At 34.7% G+C, this 19,982-nt stretch overlaps 1 protein-coding gene across 3 annotated transcripts in view; it reads left to right on the top strand.

Moving 5' to 3' along the window:
* The window catches only part of Cdh18 (cadherin 18), a 318,203-nt gene that overhangs the window by 111,837 nt on the left and 186,384 nt on the right, over nt 1-19,982 (top strand). For all 3 annotated transcript variants that reach the window (XM_071611877.1, XM_071611879.1, XM_071611878.1), the window contains exon 3: nt 108-227. In XM_071611877.1, coding sequence (XP_071467978.1) covers nt 108-227 — 120 coding nt within the window. The remainder of the gene's footprint in view (nt 1-107; nt 228-19,982) is intronic.

Here is a 19,982-nt window from a genome sequence, read left to right as displayed (position 1 = left end):
TTCCTTTAAGCTTTCCATAGATATTTAAGCATATCCATATTCTGTGTTCAAATTAATCATGTACTAAATGTCATCGCACACTAAAATTTGTTTTCCTGAATGCACAGGTACCTCTGTTCTACAGGTGACAGCTACTGATGCAGATGACCCTACCTATGGAAACAGTGCTCGAGTGGTTTACAGTATTCTCCAGGGACAACCCTACTTCTCTGTAGATCCCAAAACAGGTCAGTGTGTTTAAAAATAATCTTTGGCCAAGTTCTGTTATAATAGAACAAATCAAAGTTTTTAAAATTTATAATTTCTCTTCCTAATCACATATTGTATTTTAACACATTTGAAAATATACTCAATTTTCTAAAACAATGTAATTGAATAAAGATAATAGCTTTCTTTATAATTTTAGTAATCCACACATGTACATTAAGAAACAACTTATCTTTGAATATTCCTATAATATATAAGTAAACATGGTTTAAAACAAATACAGAATATCATATATATGTTGAATGAGATATTTAAACTATTTTTAACAATTGTTTTTTTTTTTTTTTTTTTTTTTAATTTTTTATTGTTGGCTGTTCAAAACATTACATAGTTCTTGATATATCATATTTCACAATTTGATTCAAGTGGGTTATGAGCTCCCATTTTTACCCCATATACAGATTGCAGAATCACATCAGTTACACATCCATTGATTTACATATTGCCATACTAGTGTCTGTTGTATTCTGCTGTCTTTCCTATCCTCTACTATCCCCCCTCCCCTCCCCTCCCCTCCCCTCCCCTCCCCTCTTCTCTCTCTGCCCCCTTTACTGACATTCGTTTGTCCCCCTTGTATTATTTTTCCCTTTCCCCTCACTTCCTCTTGTATGTACTTTTGTATAACTCTGAGGGTCTCCTTCCATTTCCATGCATTTTCCCTTCTCTCTCCCTTTCCCTCCCACCTCTCATCCCTGTTTAATGTTAATCTTCTTCTCATGCTCTTCGACCCTACTCTGTTCTTAGTTACTCTCCTTATATCAAAGAAGACATTTGACATTTGTTTTTTAGGGATTGGCTAGCTTCACTTAGCATAATCTGCTCTAATGCCATCCATTTCCCTGTAAATTCTATGATTTTGTCATTTTTTAATGCAGAGTAATACTCCATTGTGTATAAATGCCACATTTTTTTTATCCATTCATCCATTGAAGGGCATCTAGGTTGGTTCCACAGTCTAGCTATTGTGAATTGTGCTGCTATGAACATCGATGTAGCAGTGTCCCTGTAGCATGCTCTTTTTAGGTCTTTAGGGAATAGACCGAGAAGGGGAATAGCTGGGTCAAATGGTGGCTCCATTCCCAGCTTTCCAAGAAATCTCCATACTGCTTTCCAAATTGGCTGCACCAATTTGCAGTCCCACCAGCAATGTACAAGTGTACCCTTTTCCCCAGATCCTCGCCAGCACTTGTTGTTGTTTGACTTCATAATGGCTGCCAATCTAACTGGAGTGAGATGGTATCTTAGGGTGGTTTTGATTTGCATTTCTCTGACTGCTAGAGATGGTGAGCATTTTTTCATGTACTTGTTGATTGACTGTATGTCCTCCTCTGAGAAGTGTCTGTTCAGGTCCTTGGCCCATTTGTTGATTGGGTTGTTTGTTCTCTTATTGTCTAATTTTTTGAGCTCTTTGTATACTCTGGATATTAGGGCTCTATCTGAAGTGTGAGGAGTAAAGATTTGTTCCCAGGATGTAGGCTCTCTATTTACCTCTCTTATTGTATCTTTTGCTGAGAAAAAACTTTTTAGTTTGAGTAAGTCCCATTTGTTGATTCTAGTTATTAACTTTTGTGCTATGGGTGTCCTATTGAGGAATTTGGAGCCCGACCCCACCGACTGTAGATCGTAGCCAACTTTTTCTTCTATCAGACGGCGCGTCTCTGATTTGATATCAAGCTCCTTGATCCATTTTGAATTAACTTTTGTGCATGGCGAGAGAAAGGGATTCAGTTTCATTTTGTTGCATATGGATTTCCAGTTTTTCCAGCACCATTTGTTGAAGATGCTATCCTTCCTCCATTGCATGCTTTTAGCCCCTTTATCAAATATAAGATAGTTGTAGTTTTGTGGATTGGTTTCTGTGTCCTCTATTCTGTACCATTGGTCCACCCGCCTGTTTTGGTACCAGTACCATGCTGTTTTTGTTACTATTGCTCTGTAATATAGTTTGAAGTCTGGTATCGCTATACCGCCTGATTCACACTTCCTGCTTAGCATTGTTTTTGCTATTCTGGGTCTTTTATTTTTCCATATGAATTTCATGATTGCTTTCTCTATTTCTACAAGAAATGCCGTTGGGATTTTGATTGGCATTGCATTAAACCTATAGAGAACTTTTGGTAATATCGCCATTTTGATGATGTTAGTTCTGCCTATCCATGAACAGGGTATATTTTTCCATCTTCTAAGATCTTCTTCTATTTCTCTCTTTAGGGTTCTGTAGTTTTCATTGTATAAGTCTTTCACCTCTTTTGTTAGGTTGATTCCCAAGTATTTTATTTTTTTTGAAGAAATTGTGAATGGAGTGGTTGTCCTCATTTCCATTTCAGAGGATTTGTCGCTGATATACAGGAATGCCTTTGATTTATGCGTGTTGATTTTATATCCTGCCACTTTGCTGAATTCATTTATTAGCTCTAATAGTTGCTTTGTAGACCCTTTTGGGTCTGCTAGGTATAGAATCATGTCATCTGCAAATAGTGATAATTTAAGTTCTTCTTTTCCTATTTTGATGCCTTTAATTTCTTTCGTCTGTCTAATTGCTCTGGCCAGTGTTTCGAGAACTATGTTGAACAGAAGTGGTGAGAGAGGGCATCCCTGTCTTGTTCCAGATTTTAGAGGGAATGCCTTCAATTTTTCTCCATTCAGAATGATGCTAGCCTGAGGCTTAGCATAGATTGCTTTTACAATATTGAGGTATGTTCCTGTTATCCCTAGTTTTTCTAGAGTTTTGAACATAAAGGGATGCTGTACTTTGTCGAATGCTTTTTCCGCATCTATAGAGATGATCATATGGTTCTTATTTTTAAGTCTATTGATGTGGTGAATAACATTTATTGATTTCCTTATATTGAACCAGCCTTGCATCCCAGGGATGAATCCTACTTGATCATGGTGCACAATTTTTTTGATGTGCCTTTGTATCCGAGTGGCCAGAATTTTATTGAGGATTTTTGCATCTAGGTTCATTAGAGATATTGGTCTGTAGTTTTCTTTCTTTGAAGTGTCTTTGTCTGGTTTAGGTATCAGGGTGATGTTGGCCTCGTAGAATGAATTTGGAAGTTCTCCCTCTTTTTCTATTTCCCGAAGTAGCTTGAAAAGTATTGGAATTAGTTCCTCTTTAAAGGTTTTGTAAAACTCTGCTGTATACCCATCCGGTCCTGGGCTTTTCTTAGTTGGTAGTCTTTTGATGGTTTCTTCTATTTCCTCAATTGATATTGGTCTGTTTAGGTTGTCTATATCCTCCTGACTCAATCTGGGCAGATCATATGACTTAAGAAATTTATCTATGCCTTCACTATCTTCTAATTTATTGGAGTATAAGGATTCAAAATAATTTTTGATTATCTTCTGTATTTCTGAAGTGTCTGTTGTGATATTGCCTCTTTCATCCCGTATGTTAGTGATTTGAGTTCTCTCTCTTCTTCTCTTCGCTAGCATGGCTAAGGGTCTGTCGATAGTGTTTATTTTTTCAAAGAACCAACTTTTAGTTTTGTCAATTTTTTCAATTGTTTCTTTTGTTTCGATTTCATTGATTTCAGCTCTGATTTTAATTATTTCTTGCCTTCTACTTCTTTTGCTGTTGTTTTGCTCTTCTTTTTCTAGGATTTTGAGATGAAGTATGAGATCATTTATTTGTTGGTTTTTTCTTTTTTTAAGGAATGATCTCCAAGCAATGAATTTTCCTCTTAGAACTGCTTTCAATGTGTCCCATAGATTCCGATATGTTGTGTCTGTGTTTTCATTAATCTCTAAGAATTTTTTAATTTTCTCCTTGATGTCTTCTATAACCCATTGATCATTCAGTAACCTATTGTTCATTCTCCAAGTGATATATTCTTTTTCCTTCCTTCTTTTATCGTTGATTTTCAGTTCCATTCCATTATGATCAGATAGGATGCATGGTATTATCTCTACTCCTTTGTATTGTCTAAGAGTTTCCCTGTGACATAATATATGATCTATTTTTGAGAAGGATCCATGTGCTGCTGAGAAAAAAGTGTAACTGTTTGATGTTGGGTGGTATATTCTATATATGTCAATTAAGTCTAGGTTATTAATTGTGTTATTGAGTTCTATAGTTTCCTTATTCAACTTTTGTTTGGAAGATCTGTCCAGTGGTGAGAGAGGTGTGTTGAAGTCTCCCATGATTATTGTATGGTGGTCTATTAGACTCTTGAACTTGAGAAGAGTTTGTTTGATGAACATAGCTGCACCATTGTTTGGGGCATATATATTTATGATTGTTATGTCTTGTTGGTGTATGGTTCCCTTGAGCAGTATGTAGTGTCCCTCTTTATCCCTTTTGATTAACTTTGGCTTAAAATCTATTTTATTTGATATGAGTATGGATACTCCTGCTTGTTTCCGAAGTCCATATGAGTGATATGATTTTTCCCAACCTTTCACCTTCAGCCTATGTATGTCTTTTCCTATCAAATGCGTCTCCTGTAGGCAGCATATTGTTGGGTCTTGTTTTGTGATCCATTCTACTAGCCTGTGTCTCTTGATTGGTGAGTTTAAGCCATTAACATTTAGGGTTATTATTGAGATATGGGTTGTTCTTCCAGCCATATTTGTTTATTTATGTTACTAAACATGGTTTGTTTTCCACTTTGATTATTTTCCCCCCTTTAGTGTCCTACCTCCCACTGTTGGTTTTCATTGTTATTTTCCATTTCCTCTTCCTGTAATGTTTTGCCAAGTATGTTTTGAAGAGATGGTTTTCTAGCTGCAAATTCTTTTAACTTTTGTTTATCGTGGAAGGTTTTAATTTCATCTTCCATCCTGAAGCTTAATTTCGCTGGAAACACAATTCTTGGTTGGAACCCATTTTCTTTCAGTGTTTGAAATATGTTATTCCAGGATCTTCTAGCTTTCAGAGTCTGTGTTGAAAGATCAGCTGTTATCCTGATTGGCTTACCCCTAAATGTGATCTGCTTCCTTTCTCTTGTAGCTTTTAAAATTCTCTCCTTATTCTGTATGTTGGGCATCTTCATTATAATGTGTCTAGGTGTGGGTCTCTTATGATTTTGCACATTTGGCGTCCTGTAGGCTTCTAGGATTTGGGGTTCTGTCTCATTCTTCAAGTCTGGGAAGTTTTCTCGAATTATTTCATTGAATAGATTGCTCATTCCTTTGGTTTGAAACTCTGTTCCTTTCTGTATCCCAATGACTCTTAAATTTGGTCTCTTGATGTTATCCCATATTTCTTGGATGTTCTGCTCATGGTTTCTTAACAGTCTTGCTGAGCTGTCTATGTTCTTTTCAAGTTGAAATACTTTATCTTCATTGTCTGATGTTCTGTCTTCTAAGTGTTCTACTCTGCTGGTAGTATTCTCAATTGAGTTTTTAAGTTGGCTTATTGCTTCCTGCATTTCTAGGATTTCTGTTTGTTTGGTTTTTATAACCTCTATTTCCCTGTATAGTTGATCTTTTGCTTCTTGGATTTGTTTATGTAATTCATTGTTGAAGTGATCTTTCATTGTCTGATTTTGCTGTCTGATGTCTTCCTTGAGACTCCAGATCATCTGAAGCATGTATATCCTGAATTCTTTATCTGACATTCCATCAGCTGCAGCTATTACCTCTTCTAAAGTTGAGTTGACCTGCAATGCTTGTGGTCCTTTCTTTCCTTGTCTCTTCATACTGTTCGCGTTCCTTTCTTCTTGGTGAAACTGTTGTGCTATTGAATTTTCCCCCTATATATTTATATTGGTCTTGTATAGTTGCAAAGTCTCCCTCGCAGGCGCGGGCGGCGGCTCTGCCCCTCCGCCAATTGGGGCAATGTGCCTACCACGCCGGCAGGCCGCTGGGCCTGCTCTGCCAGTCGGTAGCAGGTCCGCCGTCCTTGCAGGCGCGGGCTGCGGCTCTGTCCCTCTGCGGGCCGCTAGGCTTGTTCTGTCGGTGGTCGCAGTTCTGCCTACTTTGCAGGCGCAGGCAGCGGCACTGCCCCTCTGCAGGCCTCTGGGGCTGTACTGCCAGTGGGTCGCAGGTCCGCCTACTTTGCAGGCGTGGGGGGGGGGCGGCTCTACCCTTCCTCAGGCCACTGGGCCTGTTCTGTCTCTCGGTTGCAGGTCTGACCTGTTCTGATGGTGGTCTCAGTTCCGACTACCTTGCAGGCGCGGGGGGGAGGGGGCGGCTCTGCCTCTCAGCAGGCGGCTGCTCCTCTTCTGCCGGTGGGTCGCAGGCCCACCTACCTTGCAGGAGTGATTGGAAGCTCTGTCCCGCCGCGGGCCACTGGGCCTTTTCTGTCGGTGGTCACCCTTCCCCTACCTGGCAGGCGAGGGGGGTGGGGGGCGGCTCTGCCCCTCAGCAGGCCGCTGGGCCTGCTCTGTGTTTGGTCCCAGTTCCCTCTACTATGCTGGCGCAGGGGAGGGGGCGGCTCAGCCTCTCAGCAGGCGACTGCTCCTCTTCTGCCGGTGGGTCGCAGGCCCGCCTACCTTGCAGGAGTGATTGGAAGCTCTGTCCCGCCGCGGGCCACTGGGCCTTTTCTGTCGGTGGTCACCCTTCCCCTACCTGGCAGGCGAGGGGGGTGGGGGGCGGCTCTGCCCCTCAGCAGGCCGCTGGGCCTGCTCTGTGTTTGGTCCCAGTTCCCTCTACTATGCCGGCGCAGGGGGAGGGGGCGGCTCAGCCTCTCAGCAGGCGGCTGCTCCTCTTCTGCCGGTGGGTCGCAGGCCCGCCTACCTTGCAGGAGTGATTGGAAGCTCTGTCCCGCCGCGGGCCACTGGGCCTTTTCTGTCGGTGGTCACCCTTCCCCTACCTCTTGTGTCATAAATTTTAAAAAGCTTGTAGCTCACTGGGTCTCAATTACCATGAATAATCCAGTCATATGTAGGCGTAAATACCCACACATGCTTCTTACTGCCCGTTTCCCTTGATATAACACCCCTGGAGGCACCAAGGTCAGAGGTACTGGAGTTCCCAGGCTCAGGACCTCCAGCTATGAGCCTAGGACTTGGGAGGGGCCGGCAGGAAGGCTGAGAGCTGGCCTTTCCAGAGGAAGTTACAGTGTAATTGATGGGCAGTTGCCCTGACTGCCAACTCCATCTAGTCTCATGGCAGCCAGAAAGCAAAGCAACAATTGGTTTTAATTATTTGCAAAAGAAAATAATTGCTTCATTAAGATTTTTTCATAGTTTTATTTAAATTTAGTTGTCACATAAATTATCAGATACACATAAGTATATATTGGCATATATATTCACATGCATATATATGTATAATTATACTGAAGTAACTTGTATGTCATGCATATATATGTATAATTATATAAACATGCATATATATGTATAATTATACTGAAGTAACTTGTATGCCATGAATTGGCACTTTTCATAATAAGCAAATTCTTAATTCCTCAGATATTATATATCTAAAAGAAATTAATTGAGAATTACTCCAAAGAACTATACTTTTTTTTTCAAGTAAAAAATATAGATCTTGTTCTCTTTCTTTCATGTACTCCTAGGAAACTAATCATTCATATCTTATCATTTAAAATTGGGAATGAGGCCAGGTGCAGTGGAACACACCTGTAATCCCAGAAGCTCAGGAGTCTGAGACAAGGAGGATCAGGAGTTCAAAACCAGCTTCAGCAAAGGCAAGGCACTAAGCAACTCAATGAGACACTATCTCTAGATAAAATACAAAATAGGCCTAGGGATGTGACTCAGTGATTGAGTACCACTGAACTCTATCCCACATACCAAAAAAAAAAAAAAAAAAAAAAAGGAATGAAGAATATTTAATAATGCATTACAGATTTGTGGTGTCAGCATAATCCAAAACCAATTTAAAAAGAGGGTGGCACACATCTGTAATCTCAGCTACCTTGGAGACTGAGGCCAGAGGATCCCATGTTTGAGGTTAACCATGACAAACCTTGTCTCAAATTAAAATTAAATAAAAAGAAGGACTGGGAATGTAGAACAGTGTAGAGCTCTTTTGGGTTCAATCCCCAGTAGTCCTCCCTGCCCCAAATTAAAAAGAAAATAGTCTTCACTGGCAATCATTTTATCCCTAGAATCTTGGAATATGAATATATATATATATATATATATATATATATATATATATATATATATATATATCCATCCCATTTGGCCATAAATACTCATTACTTTAAGGTAATTACATGACATCCAACCCATTTTTTTTTTATGGAATACTGCTCCATGTGCCAACAGATTGCAGCTTTGTTTACCAATTGTGTGAGACAATGAGGTACATCCAACTAAAAAGATTCAATTCCTAAGCACACTTCAAAGCCTACCCACTGGGTTGTTTGCCAGGAGTTTTTGTCATTATCTTGTTTACAAGAGGATTTGACTTCACTTGCCTTGTTCCTTCCCTGAGGTGCTGAAACAGGCAAGTTCCCTGCCAAGAGTAGACCTCAGATATACTGCTTCATTCTTTCCTTCCCAAAAGAAAATAATGAAGAACTATAGAGCTGGAAGTATAGGAGTTAAGGGTACACATACAGTTGTATGTGACCACATGACATGCATATTGATTACGGTTTGGATTGTAATATGCCATTATATAAATTCAAATAGAAATTGGAATTATTATAAACAAGTAACATAATGTAATCTAAACTAAGTATGTCACATACAAGTTACTTTAGTTCCAAGGAATTACTACATAATTAGAAAAAGTGTTTATTAACATACTAACCAAATTGATAAGACAAAATTTTCTCTTATGTGTGTCCATTTTGTTAATCAGGTAGAAGAACTTAGAATTAGTTAAAAAGCTCAAATCAACTAATTAATTTATATTAATATTAGTTATTTTGTTCTGTTTCCAAAATCATCATGTTTTTATTTATATCCCTATATATAATGAAAGTTTTAATTATAGATAAATATTATATTTACTTAATAGATTATTGCTAAAGCATATGCATTCAGTATGGAATATATTGGAACTCTATACTCTTATTATGCATATGATTATTTAACAAATATTAGTTCAGTGTATTTGTATGAGTGTGTGAAAGTTTGCATATGCTTTGGTAGAGCACATGACTGTGTGTGTGTTCATTTGTAAGGACAAAGCAGGACTCTGAGGGTAATGTTGGACTAGTGTTGGACTCTGCTATAGTTTGTCCTTTATTAGAAATATTTATTTTAATAATATAATATTTCAATAAAGTTTGTATTTGGTTATGTATACTTAGTATAGATTAAGTAAGTACTTCACTAATCACCAAAAATATTTACCTTAGAAATAAATGGGTATTACTCACTTTCCTCTGCATGAAATTTTATTTGCTCTTGCATTTCTTTGCTCCTTTCTTTAAGGGATATGATGTACTGAATGAAATGCACATCTCTACAGTGATACATTTTATTCTCAGTATTAGACATGCATCATGGGAAACTGTAGATGTATGTCCTAGTATGTGATTAAGGGAAGAAAGAGATTTTAAGGCTTCTTAAATATGCAAATGTGGTAGGGAGTTAGTTGCAGAAGGTGTTAAGAAAAGGTATGAAATAAGATTCTCATTCATCTCTTCAAAGCTAATACTTTTTTTGGCAATCTATAACCACACAATTAGACTTATTCAGAACTAATAAATTTATTTGAAATCATGCTTTCAAATGACTAGAATAAAGTATGAACAAATACTCTGAAAATTAAAGAATCGTTTGTTTTAAATGGGATGTTATATAAGAAATATGGGGATAGCAGTCATTTATTAATGTATGGTTTAATAGCATCTCTTAATTCCATTTCCACAATCAAAATGATTACATCTCATTGTGATTTTCAATTACTTTCATTCAATACCAACTATAATGAAGCATAACTTTTGTCTCCAAATAGAGTTGTGACTAATTATGAATAAGACCAATATATGAATTACCTTGTCTCCATTATATTAAAAAGTATATATCTGTATCCATCTGATTTTCTAATGATGAACTGACTATGATATCTTGTCCTTCAATTATATAAGTCACCTATGAATGGCTGCATCCAAAAAATAATTATAGGGCTGTTTAGTTAGCATAATATTTAGAATTTATTTTTAAACCTCTGAACATCCAACTAATTTTTTATGGAATGCTGCTCCATGTTCCATGAGTTGAAGTACCATTAATCAAATAGTGAAATCAAACAAACCTTATGGATAATTTATTGCTCTAAGTAACTTTGGTCGAGATAACTATGGTACAACGTTTCTCAGCAGAAGACCATGAAATGAATTATCAAAGATATAGAATATTTATGATCAGATTAATGTAATGATAACATTTTATAGAGATTAAATGAGTAAAATGGTTCATCATTCAAGAAGACAGGTACACCTAAGCAAGACATTATGAGGAGGGCTGCCCAAAGATAAATTGTAATAAGTGATTAGAAAATCAAATTCAAGAGCAACCTAGAATGAAGATTGCTTAGTAACTAAGCTCAAATCTCAATTCTTATTAATGTAGTGTCAACATCATTAAAAATAAGTCAATATATTAAAGATTCTGATGCCTTTTCAGAATTTATGAACATTCTGTCAGGTGGTAACAGCAGAAGCTGAATTTATCAAGTTGCACAAAAGAACCCGTTCCCTTAACTTAGGCCAAAGAACCATAAATCAGTTCATTTCTATTAATTTGTCTTTCTTTCTTTAAAATTGACAAGAATTTCCATACTACATGACAGACTGTAAGAAGAGTTTGAGATAGTCTCATCTCAGATAAAACAAACAAATAAATAAGTTAAACATTTATTAAGAAAAATTTTAGTCCAAATTACTATATATATATTTGAGAAGTAAATGTACTACTTATGATCTCTTATGTGGTAAAATGTCTTTGCAAGTATTTAAAGATGCTTTTGATAGATACCATACATAAGAGAAATACACCATTTGAAAGTTTTTTTCTTGTGTATTATGTGTGTAGTTGTAGTTGGATAGAATGCCTTTATTTTATTTATTTTTTTATGAGGTTCCTAGAATCGAATCCAGTGCCTCACATGTGCTAAGCAAGCACTTGGCCATTGAGCTATCGCTCCAGCCCTTAAAAAGTTTATAATGATAATTAAAAAGAAGAAAGAGTTAAACAGTAAAATACTCAGAATTTAACTGCAGAGTTGATTTTCCTGACTCAGAATAGTGTGTAGATGAGGCAAGCAAACCTACTCTTTTTGAGATAGATCTGCACCTACACTAGCTTTGGTTCTCCAAGATGACCTTTCTTTAACATCTTATGCTTGAAATCAATCAAGTCTAAAAACAGACTCAGAGAAGCTCTCAATGAATCCTAGAATGTAATTGAAAGCAAGGTTTTCAACATTCCTTCTTTATTCTGAGTAAGTAATTAAACTCATCAACAGTTTTGATTTTTACATAACTTTCCCAAATCTAATTTAATTTTATCAGTGAGCAAAAATACTACATTTAAAGTTACTATGAATGTTTGGAAAAAGAGAACTAAAGCATATTTAAAAGTTCTATAGATTCCAATGTTCATTTCACATTATTCTACATTAAAAATCTGTTTGACAATTCTTTATTTCTCAAACTCACTATAAAATACTTATTAATAACTATAAAGAAAAAAGATTTGAATTATGGACCACAATATCTGAAAATGTAAAGAAAATTCCACAATAGAATATGTTTGGTTTATTTATCTTATTCATAATTCATACCAAACTAATAATAATAACAATGACAATAATGTTTCTTGACATAAATTACTATAGACACATTTTAGATAAATCACTACAATTGGATATATAAGAGGCAAAATCAGTTAAGTAAACCCTAATGTTAAGGAATTTTCTTATCTTGCAGAAAAATGGATTGCATTAGTGCAAAATTGAGCCATAGTGTCAATTACTATAAACAACTTTTTCTCACTTCATCTTCTTTATAAAAGAAGTATAAAGTACAGCAGTTTCTGAACTGCAGTAAATTTTATGGGAATTAGGAACACAAGAAGAGTTCTATTATCTAAAGCATTAAGAAATAAAGGATTAATGGAGTCTATTAGAGACTCGTGGTTTTGTGCTCCATGTCAATTTCTCATTTTGCTAATTCTATCATTACTCTGATTTTACTTGCTGCAGCAATATGCACAGTTAAGAAGCTAAATTTTCCAGCTTCCCAGTTGCTACTAACACAGTTCTGACCAGTAATATTATAAAGGAAAAATGATTCAGAGATTTTTGTAAAGTTTTGATGACTGTATTTAGATGACAATGCTTCCTCCCTTGGCTTATCATATTCTGGGTTGAGACACATATGCAATTATTAGATGTGCAGTAGCCATCTCAGGATCCTGTGACAACAAACACACAATGAGAAGGTGGCCAGCAAAGATTGTTGAGTAGAAGAATCTCAGTGAAGTCACTCTAGTGAGGTCATTTTTGTGTTCAAATACATACCATGCTAACTGACTCCTAGGATCCTCCTGAAATATTCTTTGCACATCAATGAATCACTTCACAGGAAAGTTCACTACCCAGGTAGTACACTAGGCATCCTGACGCTGAAATCTTTCTTTCCTACCCCAAATCTCTGATTGATGGTGTGCATGTTGCTGTCCATATGTGAGTGACTAATGCTATTTTCCTTATGCAATTATGCTTCTCTTTTTCACATTGCATTTTCCCATTTTAGTCACTCAACTTTATTGCACTAATTAAGAATATTTATACATGGGAACTGGGAGCATAATTAAGTGATAGGGTGTTTGTCTAGTATGCAAGACAGAAAAAAAAAACAACAACTCATGAGCTGCCTTGCATACTAGGCCTGGAAGCCCACCGAAATTCACTCACAGGAAGACTTTGTTTATGGTATACCATACTTACAGAAGACCTGCAGGTGACTGTCACTTTAGTTTGTGAAACATTCCACGAAAGCAGTAGTGACTTGGTATAAAAAGAGCAGGGCTTCTTAGTCCCAACCCTTCTCTACATAGATGTACCTGGAAATATCAGAAATAAGGAAAACCTAAAATAACATATAAATAGCTTTAGCAAACCCAGTGATTAATATATATATATATATATATATATATATATATATATATATATATATATATATATATATCATGTATCTGCACATGCATGTATGTATGCACATGATAGGCATCAGTATCATAACAGTGATAGCCCTCAGTTGCTACTTATTACAAATACTTTTAAGTATTTGTAATAAATATTTAAATAAGTATTACAAATACTTTTAGTATTTGTAATACTTACTAGTAATACTTATTATTTGTAATACTTATTATTACTTTTTAAGTATTTGTAATAAATATTTAAATAAGTATTTAGTAAGACATTTATTCTTTGAATAAATATATATGGTGATTTATATGTGGTATTTCCTCTGATCTCTGAGCATTTATGATGATATTTTACTGTCACCACCTCTACAAAATCAAAATGCTTATTTCCCTCTACTTTTATCACTTGAAAACAAATCGAACAACAGCATTATGGCTGTCAAAATGGTTCATTGTTGTTTGCATCTCTCTCAATCCTGCCAAACTCGTTAGCTCATCTCTCTAGCTGACTGCTTGATTGACTACTAGAAGTAGCTGACTGATAGGGTTGCAAACCCAAAAGAACTGTCATTTTTTACAGCACATACTGGCTGGGTATATATAAATACAATCAGTAATCTTGACTCTTTGAGCTTTTACAAGTTTTCTTGGAGCCAACAGAGTGGAACTGCTATAAGTACATAAATTTAATTTTAAAACTAATTGTTCTTCATGCAATATTCCTTTAGTATAAAACATTTTTATAAAACACTAATTATAAATCCTTTTTTATTTCAATGTTCAAGATATTTCAATGTTTATATTCTTGAATATTTATTTATGTATTTATTTGTCTATTTTTATTTGTTCTTTTTTAGATATACATGACAGTAGAGCATACTTTCATATATTATACATGCATAGAATGTAAGTGATTCTAATTAGGATCACATTCTTGTGATTGTACATGATGTGGAGTTTTGCTGGTTGTGTATTCTTCTATGAACACAGGAAAGTTATGTCTGATTCACTCTAACTGCCTTTCCTAATCCTATCCCCATTCGTCCCTTCATTCCCATTTGTCTAATCCAATGGGGGGAAAAATAGAAGCTTTAAAGAGTGGAGTATGAGGTAAGAAAATGAGCAGGGCTTGGTGGCAACTGATAATGACTGTTACTTCAGAAAATTAATTCATTTTTTTAGTCTTTATTCCATTATCTCTAAAACTGGGAAAGCAATAAGCACCTCACATAATTTCTGTAAAGATTAGAAATAACATATTCAATATATCTAGGACAACTACTGACATTTGCTTGATAGTCATTATTTATATACTTACTTTGACTGATATTCATTTTATTTACATTTCTGTATTATTATGAATAAACCATATGTTTCTTGAGAGTGAACAAGACTATTCTGTCTTTGTTCACACACATCTGCTAGCATCCAATATTGCATTATGATAAGTGATTAAAAAAATGTGTATTGGTGTCTTATGTTACAGGCTTTCAACACAAAGAGAAAATTAAATAGAAAAAGTGTCTGTTTCCTTAAGTTTAATTTTCTCATCTCCCTAAAACTTTTCTCACCTTTGATATTATTTTTCATCTGTTTGCATATGTGTCATTGAACATGTTGCTGTTGTTTCTCCATGTTTTTACAGCATGGGTATTCTGAGAAAACCAGTACAGGTTGGTTTGGATTACTTGTTCACAGGATAAGTTGGGCAGAATTTGATACAACCAGAACAAAAATTTTTTATGAGATATAGGATGAAGACCAATTTATGAAAATAGTTGAATCTTTCTCTTCAGAATGTAAAACAGTACAAAAAAAATTTCCAGGGAAATTTACATAAGTTTACATTAAGTGGTCTATTGAATGAGTTGAATTTGTAATGTATTTTACTACTATGTTAGTTTAGGCTGCTATTAAAAATACTGTAGACTATATGGCTTAAACAACAAACATTTATTTTCCATAGTAATGATGGCTGGAAATTCAGAGAGCAGGATACCAACCTGGTCTAATTCTGGTGAGGGCTTTTTTCTGGGTTTACAGATCACCACCCTGGATCTTTAAAGAACAGGGAAAGTGAGATAACCTTAAAAGGGCTCTACTCTCACTTATGAGGACTCCGCTTTCAGGAAATAATTACCTCCCAGAATTTCCACCTATAAGTACCGTCACATCAAGGGTCAGAACTTCAACTTTAGAAATTTGGCATTTACGTACATAGTGAGTATTAAGATGGATATTCAGGATATTAACTGTGATTTGTCATGGAAAGCATGTGGAACTTGAAGTCTGCCAACTATCTGGATCCTGACTTCACTCATTTCTGGAAATACAGTTTGAACTTTTACTTAGCTTTTTACAGATACATTGCATCTTAATGAGGAGCATTACATTAAGACCAAAAGTATGAGCATATAGAGCCCAGTGTAGAATATGACAGGAGAGGAAGGACATGCCTGATTCAGTGAGCACGCTTGTTCCCATGTGCATTGAATAGCTGCTGACATCCTGTTAAATAAACACCTGACTGTTTATGCATTCATGTGGTAGAAATAAAACAAGGATCACATTGAAGTATAACATATAGTATGTGGGCATAGAGGAATGTGATTAAGCTTCAGCTGGTTCCCTACTAGGGAAGAAGGAGGCTGCAGTTATGCTTGGGACCCTGAGAGAGGAAAAACAGACCACCACAAGAGTCTTAAGGAATATTTATGAAGGGAATTACTATTATGTCTTGGACTGACAGCTTAAAGTTGCTAGAAACCTTGAAACCAAACCAGATATGGTGATACTTCCTGCAGCCCAAGGGGTTAATCACCAACTACAATCTCTTCAGTATACATAAACTTTGAAAAACACACATTTAGAAGCTACTCCCTATTTCTCTCTTCCACCCTTCCTCCAGTGGACTGTATCTCTTATACAGACATATTTTTTTTTAATTTAAGTTTTTTTGTCACGCACAGATATCTAAACTATTGTATTTTTGATGAGTATAAATTATGTCTTTCAAATTTTATGATAGTAATTTATATTATACAACATTCAACATACTTAAATCAGAACTATGCCTTTATTGAAATTTTTAATATTATAGTTAAAAGAAAAAAGCATTTAAAGATCATTATCTAAATTTTAGTAAATATTTTATTTATGTCTTGAGGCAAATTAGACTTTGGTATGATGATGATTCAAATATAATATTTAAAACCACCCTTTTGTCTCTTAGATTTCAAGGACTATTATCACTATTTATTTATCATTATTATTTAATATTCTATGCTACTATTAGTCATATTACTCTATGTATCTGTTGAAATCTATGGAGTATAGACAAAACAGAAATGAGGTTCAAGGTGATAATAGTGTTCATAGGATACTAGAGATGTAGCTCAGTGGTTGAGATCTTGCCTCACATACGTGAGGCACTGGGTTCAATATTGAGCACCATATAAAAATAAATAAATAAATAAATAAAAGATACTATGTTAATCTACAACTTAAAAAAAAAGTTAAAAAATAGTGTTCATAGGAAAGTCATGGGACCATATCAATCATTTCACCAAGATAATCAAGAATGTCATGAAATATTGGCGATGATTTCTGGTGTCTAAGTCAATGCAGATTTTTGCAGAAATGATAAAATTGGTCCTGAGTTTGCTGACAAACACACACCCCCCCACACACACAAATAGGCAAAAACAGAGTTTATCAGATGTTGAGAAATTGCAACACTTACAGTATTTTAAATATGTTCTCAATTGCCAGACATAGAAGGAGAATTGTGTGTGGAATTCCATAAGAATTTCTGAGTAACAGACCCAGAGCAGGCTATACTAGAAATTGCCTTCCTAGGTGGTATCCCCGTTCATCTGAGGCATACAGAGACACATGCCTGAGCAGACACCCTGAACACTCATGTATTTGGCACTACTTTCTCTCTTTCTGAACACAGTCTTTCCATATCACTTTGGTTACAGAATCTTGAAAAAGTCTCTTAATACAGTACCAACAGGGTCATTAGGATGGAAATTTTTCAATTTTTCATTTTGTGGTTTAAAAAAACATTTTTATTTTCTCTTTTTTCTACAAGCACAGAATTTTTCTCTTTATAATATGTCCCTGTGTTCAAAAATTTTGTGATTTTTTTCATAAATACTCAATCATGACATTGAGTTAAATATTATTCTGATGATTTTCTATTTTAATCTGAAAAGATACCATCACAGTTTCTGAAACAACCTTGCATAAAGTAATGCATATTTTGCAATTGTACTAACACCAAGAATAGTAAAATGAAATTCTATAACCCACACATTAAGAATTCAAATATAAACCTCTTATAATAACAATATGCCTCCAGTCAAAATGAATACATATTTAATAGACAATCTTGCATTTAAAATACACTTTAAATAATGCATCAGTTTTGTATGGTTCTATTAACATGATTATGTAAAATATTTAATTGAGATTGATTTGTAGGTAATTAGTCTTCTTCCAAATAAGCTAGGTGATCTAATTTCCTTTTGCACATGAAAAGTCAGAAAACCACCTGTATCAACTGCTAAATATTGGAATATATATATATACAAAATGGATTACATTTTTAGAACACAAAATAGGAATTAATTCCTACTAGTTGACCAGAACCACAGCATCCTACTTCCATGAAAATTTTCCAGTTCTGTTAAAAAAAAAAACAAAACAACAACAACAACAAAAAAAAAAACAAGCATTACATTATATATTTTTGGAGAGGTTTATTTTTCTGTGTAACTCATGTGCAAGAGAGTCATTATTTTTAAAAATCTTTTTAATCAACTCATTTATTTAAACAATACTTGTTTCTCACCTCCTATGTGCAAGAATCTTATTTTGTGTTAAGCATTGCTTAATTAGTGGAATAACATCAGAGATTAAACTGTGGACGGTATCTACCTTCTCAGACATTTAACAAGGGACCAAAAACAAAAACAACAAAAAAAAGCAAACCAAGAATATATTCCAAACTGGCATACACAGTCATTCAAATGAACTATATCTATCCTCCACTACAATAGGAAAAAATGCATATGATCTTATTAAAGTTTCCAGTTTTACGATTGAAAAATATAGTCCTACTGAGAACCAATGGGTAATTCTTATGATCTCTCCACAGATGACAATTGGTGTTCACAGCATGATTTCACTAAAAATATTTTTAGTGGAGACTGCATAAAAACAAATTCAGCTTTTCCTATCAAAAAAGTTTATGTTGATTACATTATATTGCTATAAATGCCACAGCACATCTTTCCTAATAAAATATTCTGACACAATTCTTTCTAAATTTATCATGCATATATTTTTAACTTCCAAATTGGAATGCAAGTTATATAGAAAATTTATTTATATGAAAAAATAGCAACACAAAATAATCTATTACTTAAGCTAATGTATTAATGAAAAAATAATTAAATTCCATGAAATTGTGGCCATCATAAACTATTAAAACATCTTATAGAATAAAAGTAAAATAGGGAAGTAAAAGTTGCTTGTCCCCAAAGATATTTATTGGTATAAGGAATGTGGTTATCCCCAAGAAAAAATCTATCATGGTTCAGTGCAAGGCTCACAAATAGTCTTTAGTCACCTAATTTTTACAATGCATAAAATAAAGCAATTCTTTTTGGTAATTAAATGTTTCTTTCCAAGATAACATGTTTACATGTTTAAATATATCAGTTAGCAAACGTTTTCTGAATTCCAATAAAAATTCTAGCTTTAAGTTTATTCTCAGGTTTACAAGTTGAAAATGCAAGTATTTGAATGAGATATAATATTTTTATTTTATTGGAAATTCATATATGATTTGAAAAAAAAAAAAACAATCACTTTGAATGAGATCTACAAGTTATGGATGAAAGGGGACCAGGTCCAGATTTGAACAATGGTGTTGTATTCCTGCTAGTCCATGGAGAGTAAACTTACCTTATCACACAATTAAGCTAACTCATAACCCTGGTCTTCAGTTTTCTCACCTTTAAAATCGGAATGAAGATTTCTGTCCAATGCTTAGAGTATGCAAGCCATAGGTTATATCCTCAGAAACACACACACATGCACACATCTCTTATTCTAATTTCCTGACAGAATAATTGTGATTATTTATAAATTTATTCATAGGTACACATGCATACACACACAATTTGACAAATACACATTTGAAGTGCTATATAAAACAACAGATCAATATTACAATATAATTTAATTGCAACACAGAAGTGCTATAATGTGAAGTAAATAAGTGTTGAATAAGTAACAATATGCAAACAGTTCAGTTATACTTTCTTTTGGCTTTCAAGTTTTAACTGCATTCCAGTTTTTAATTGCTGGGTATTGAAGAGAGACATATCGCCAGAAGTTGTTCATTTTTACACACACAAAGACATTTACCTTCTGCTTGTAGAAACAGACAAAAGTTCCTATATACAAGGCTTGTAATAGTTCTAATTGGAAAACTTAGAGTTATCATTAGTGTCAACTCACAGCACTAACCTATCTCTTATTGGTGCCCCCCAGGATATTGATTTCAATGTGGAAACCCATATGAAGGACATGTTCAGAAGTAATTTTCAATGAGCTTTGGAAAAATCAATTGTGATTTTACAACTTTTTATAACTCATTGTACACAAGAC

This window comes from Marmota flaviventris, chromosome 5, assembly GCF_047511675.1.
Source record: "Marmota flaviventris isolate mMarFla1 chromosome 5, mMarFla1.hap1, whole genome shotgun sequence".
NCBI classification, from domain to species: domain Eukaryota; kingdom Metazoa; phylum Chordata; class Mammalia; order Rodentia; family Sciuridae; genus Marmota; species Marmota flaviventris.
This window is presented reverse-complemented; position numbering and strand designations above follow the sequence as displayed.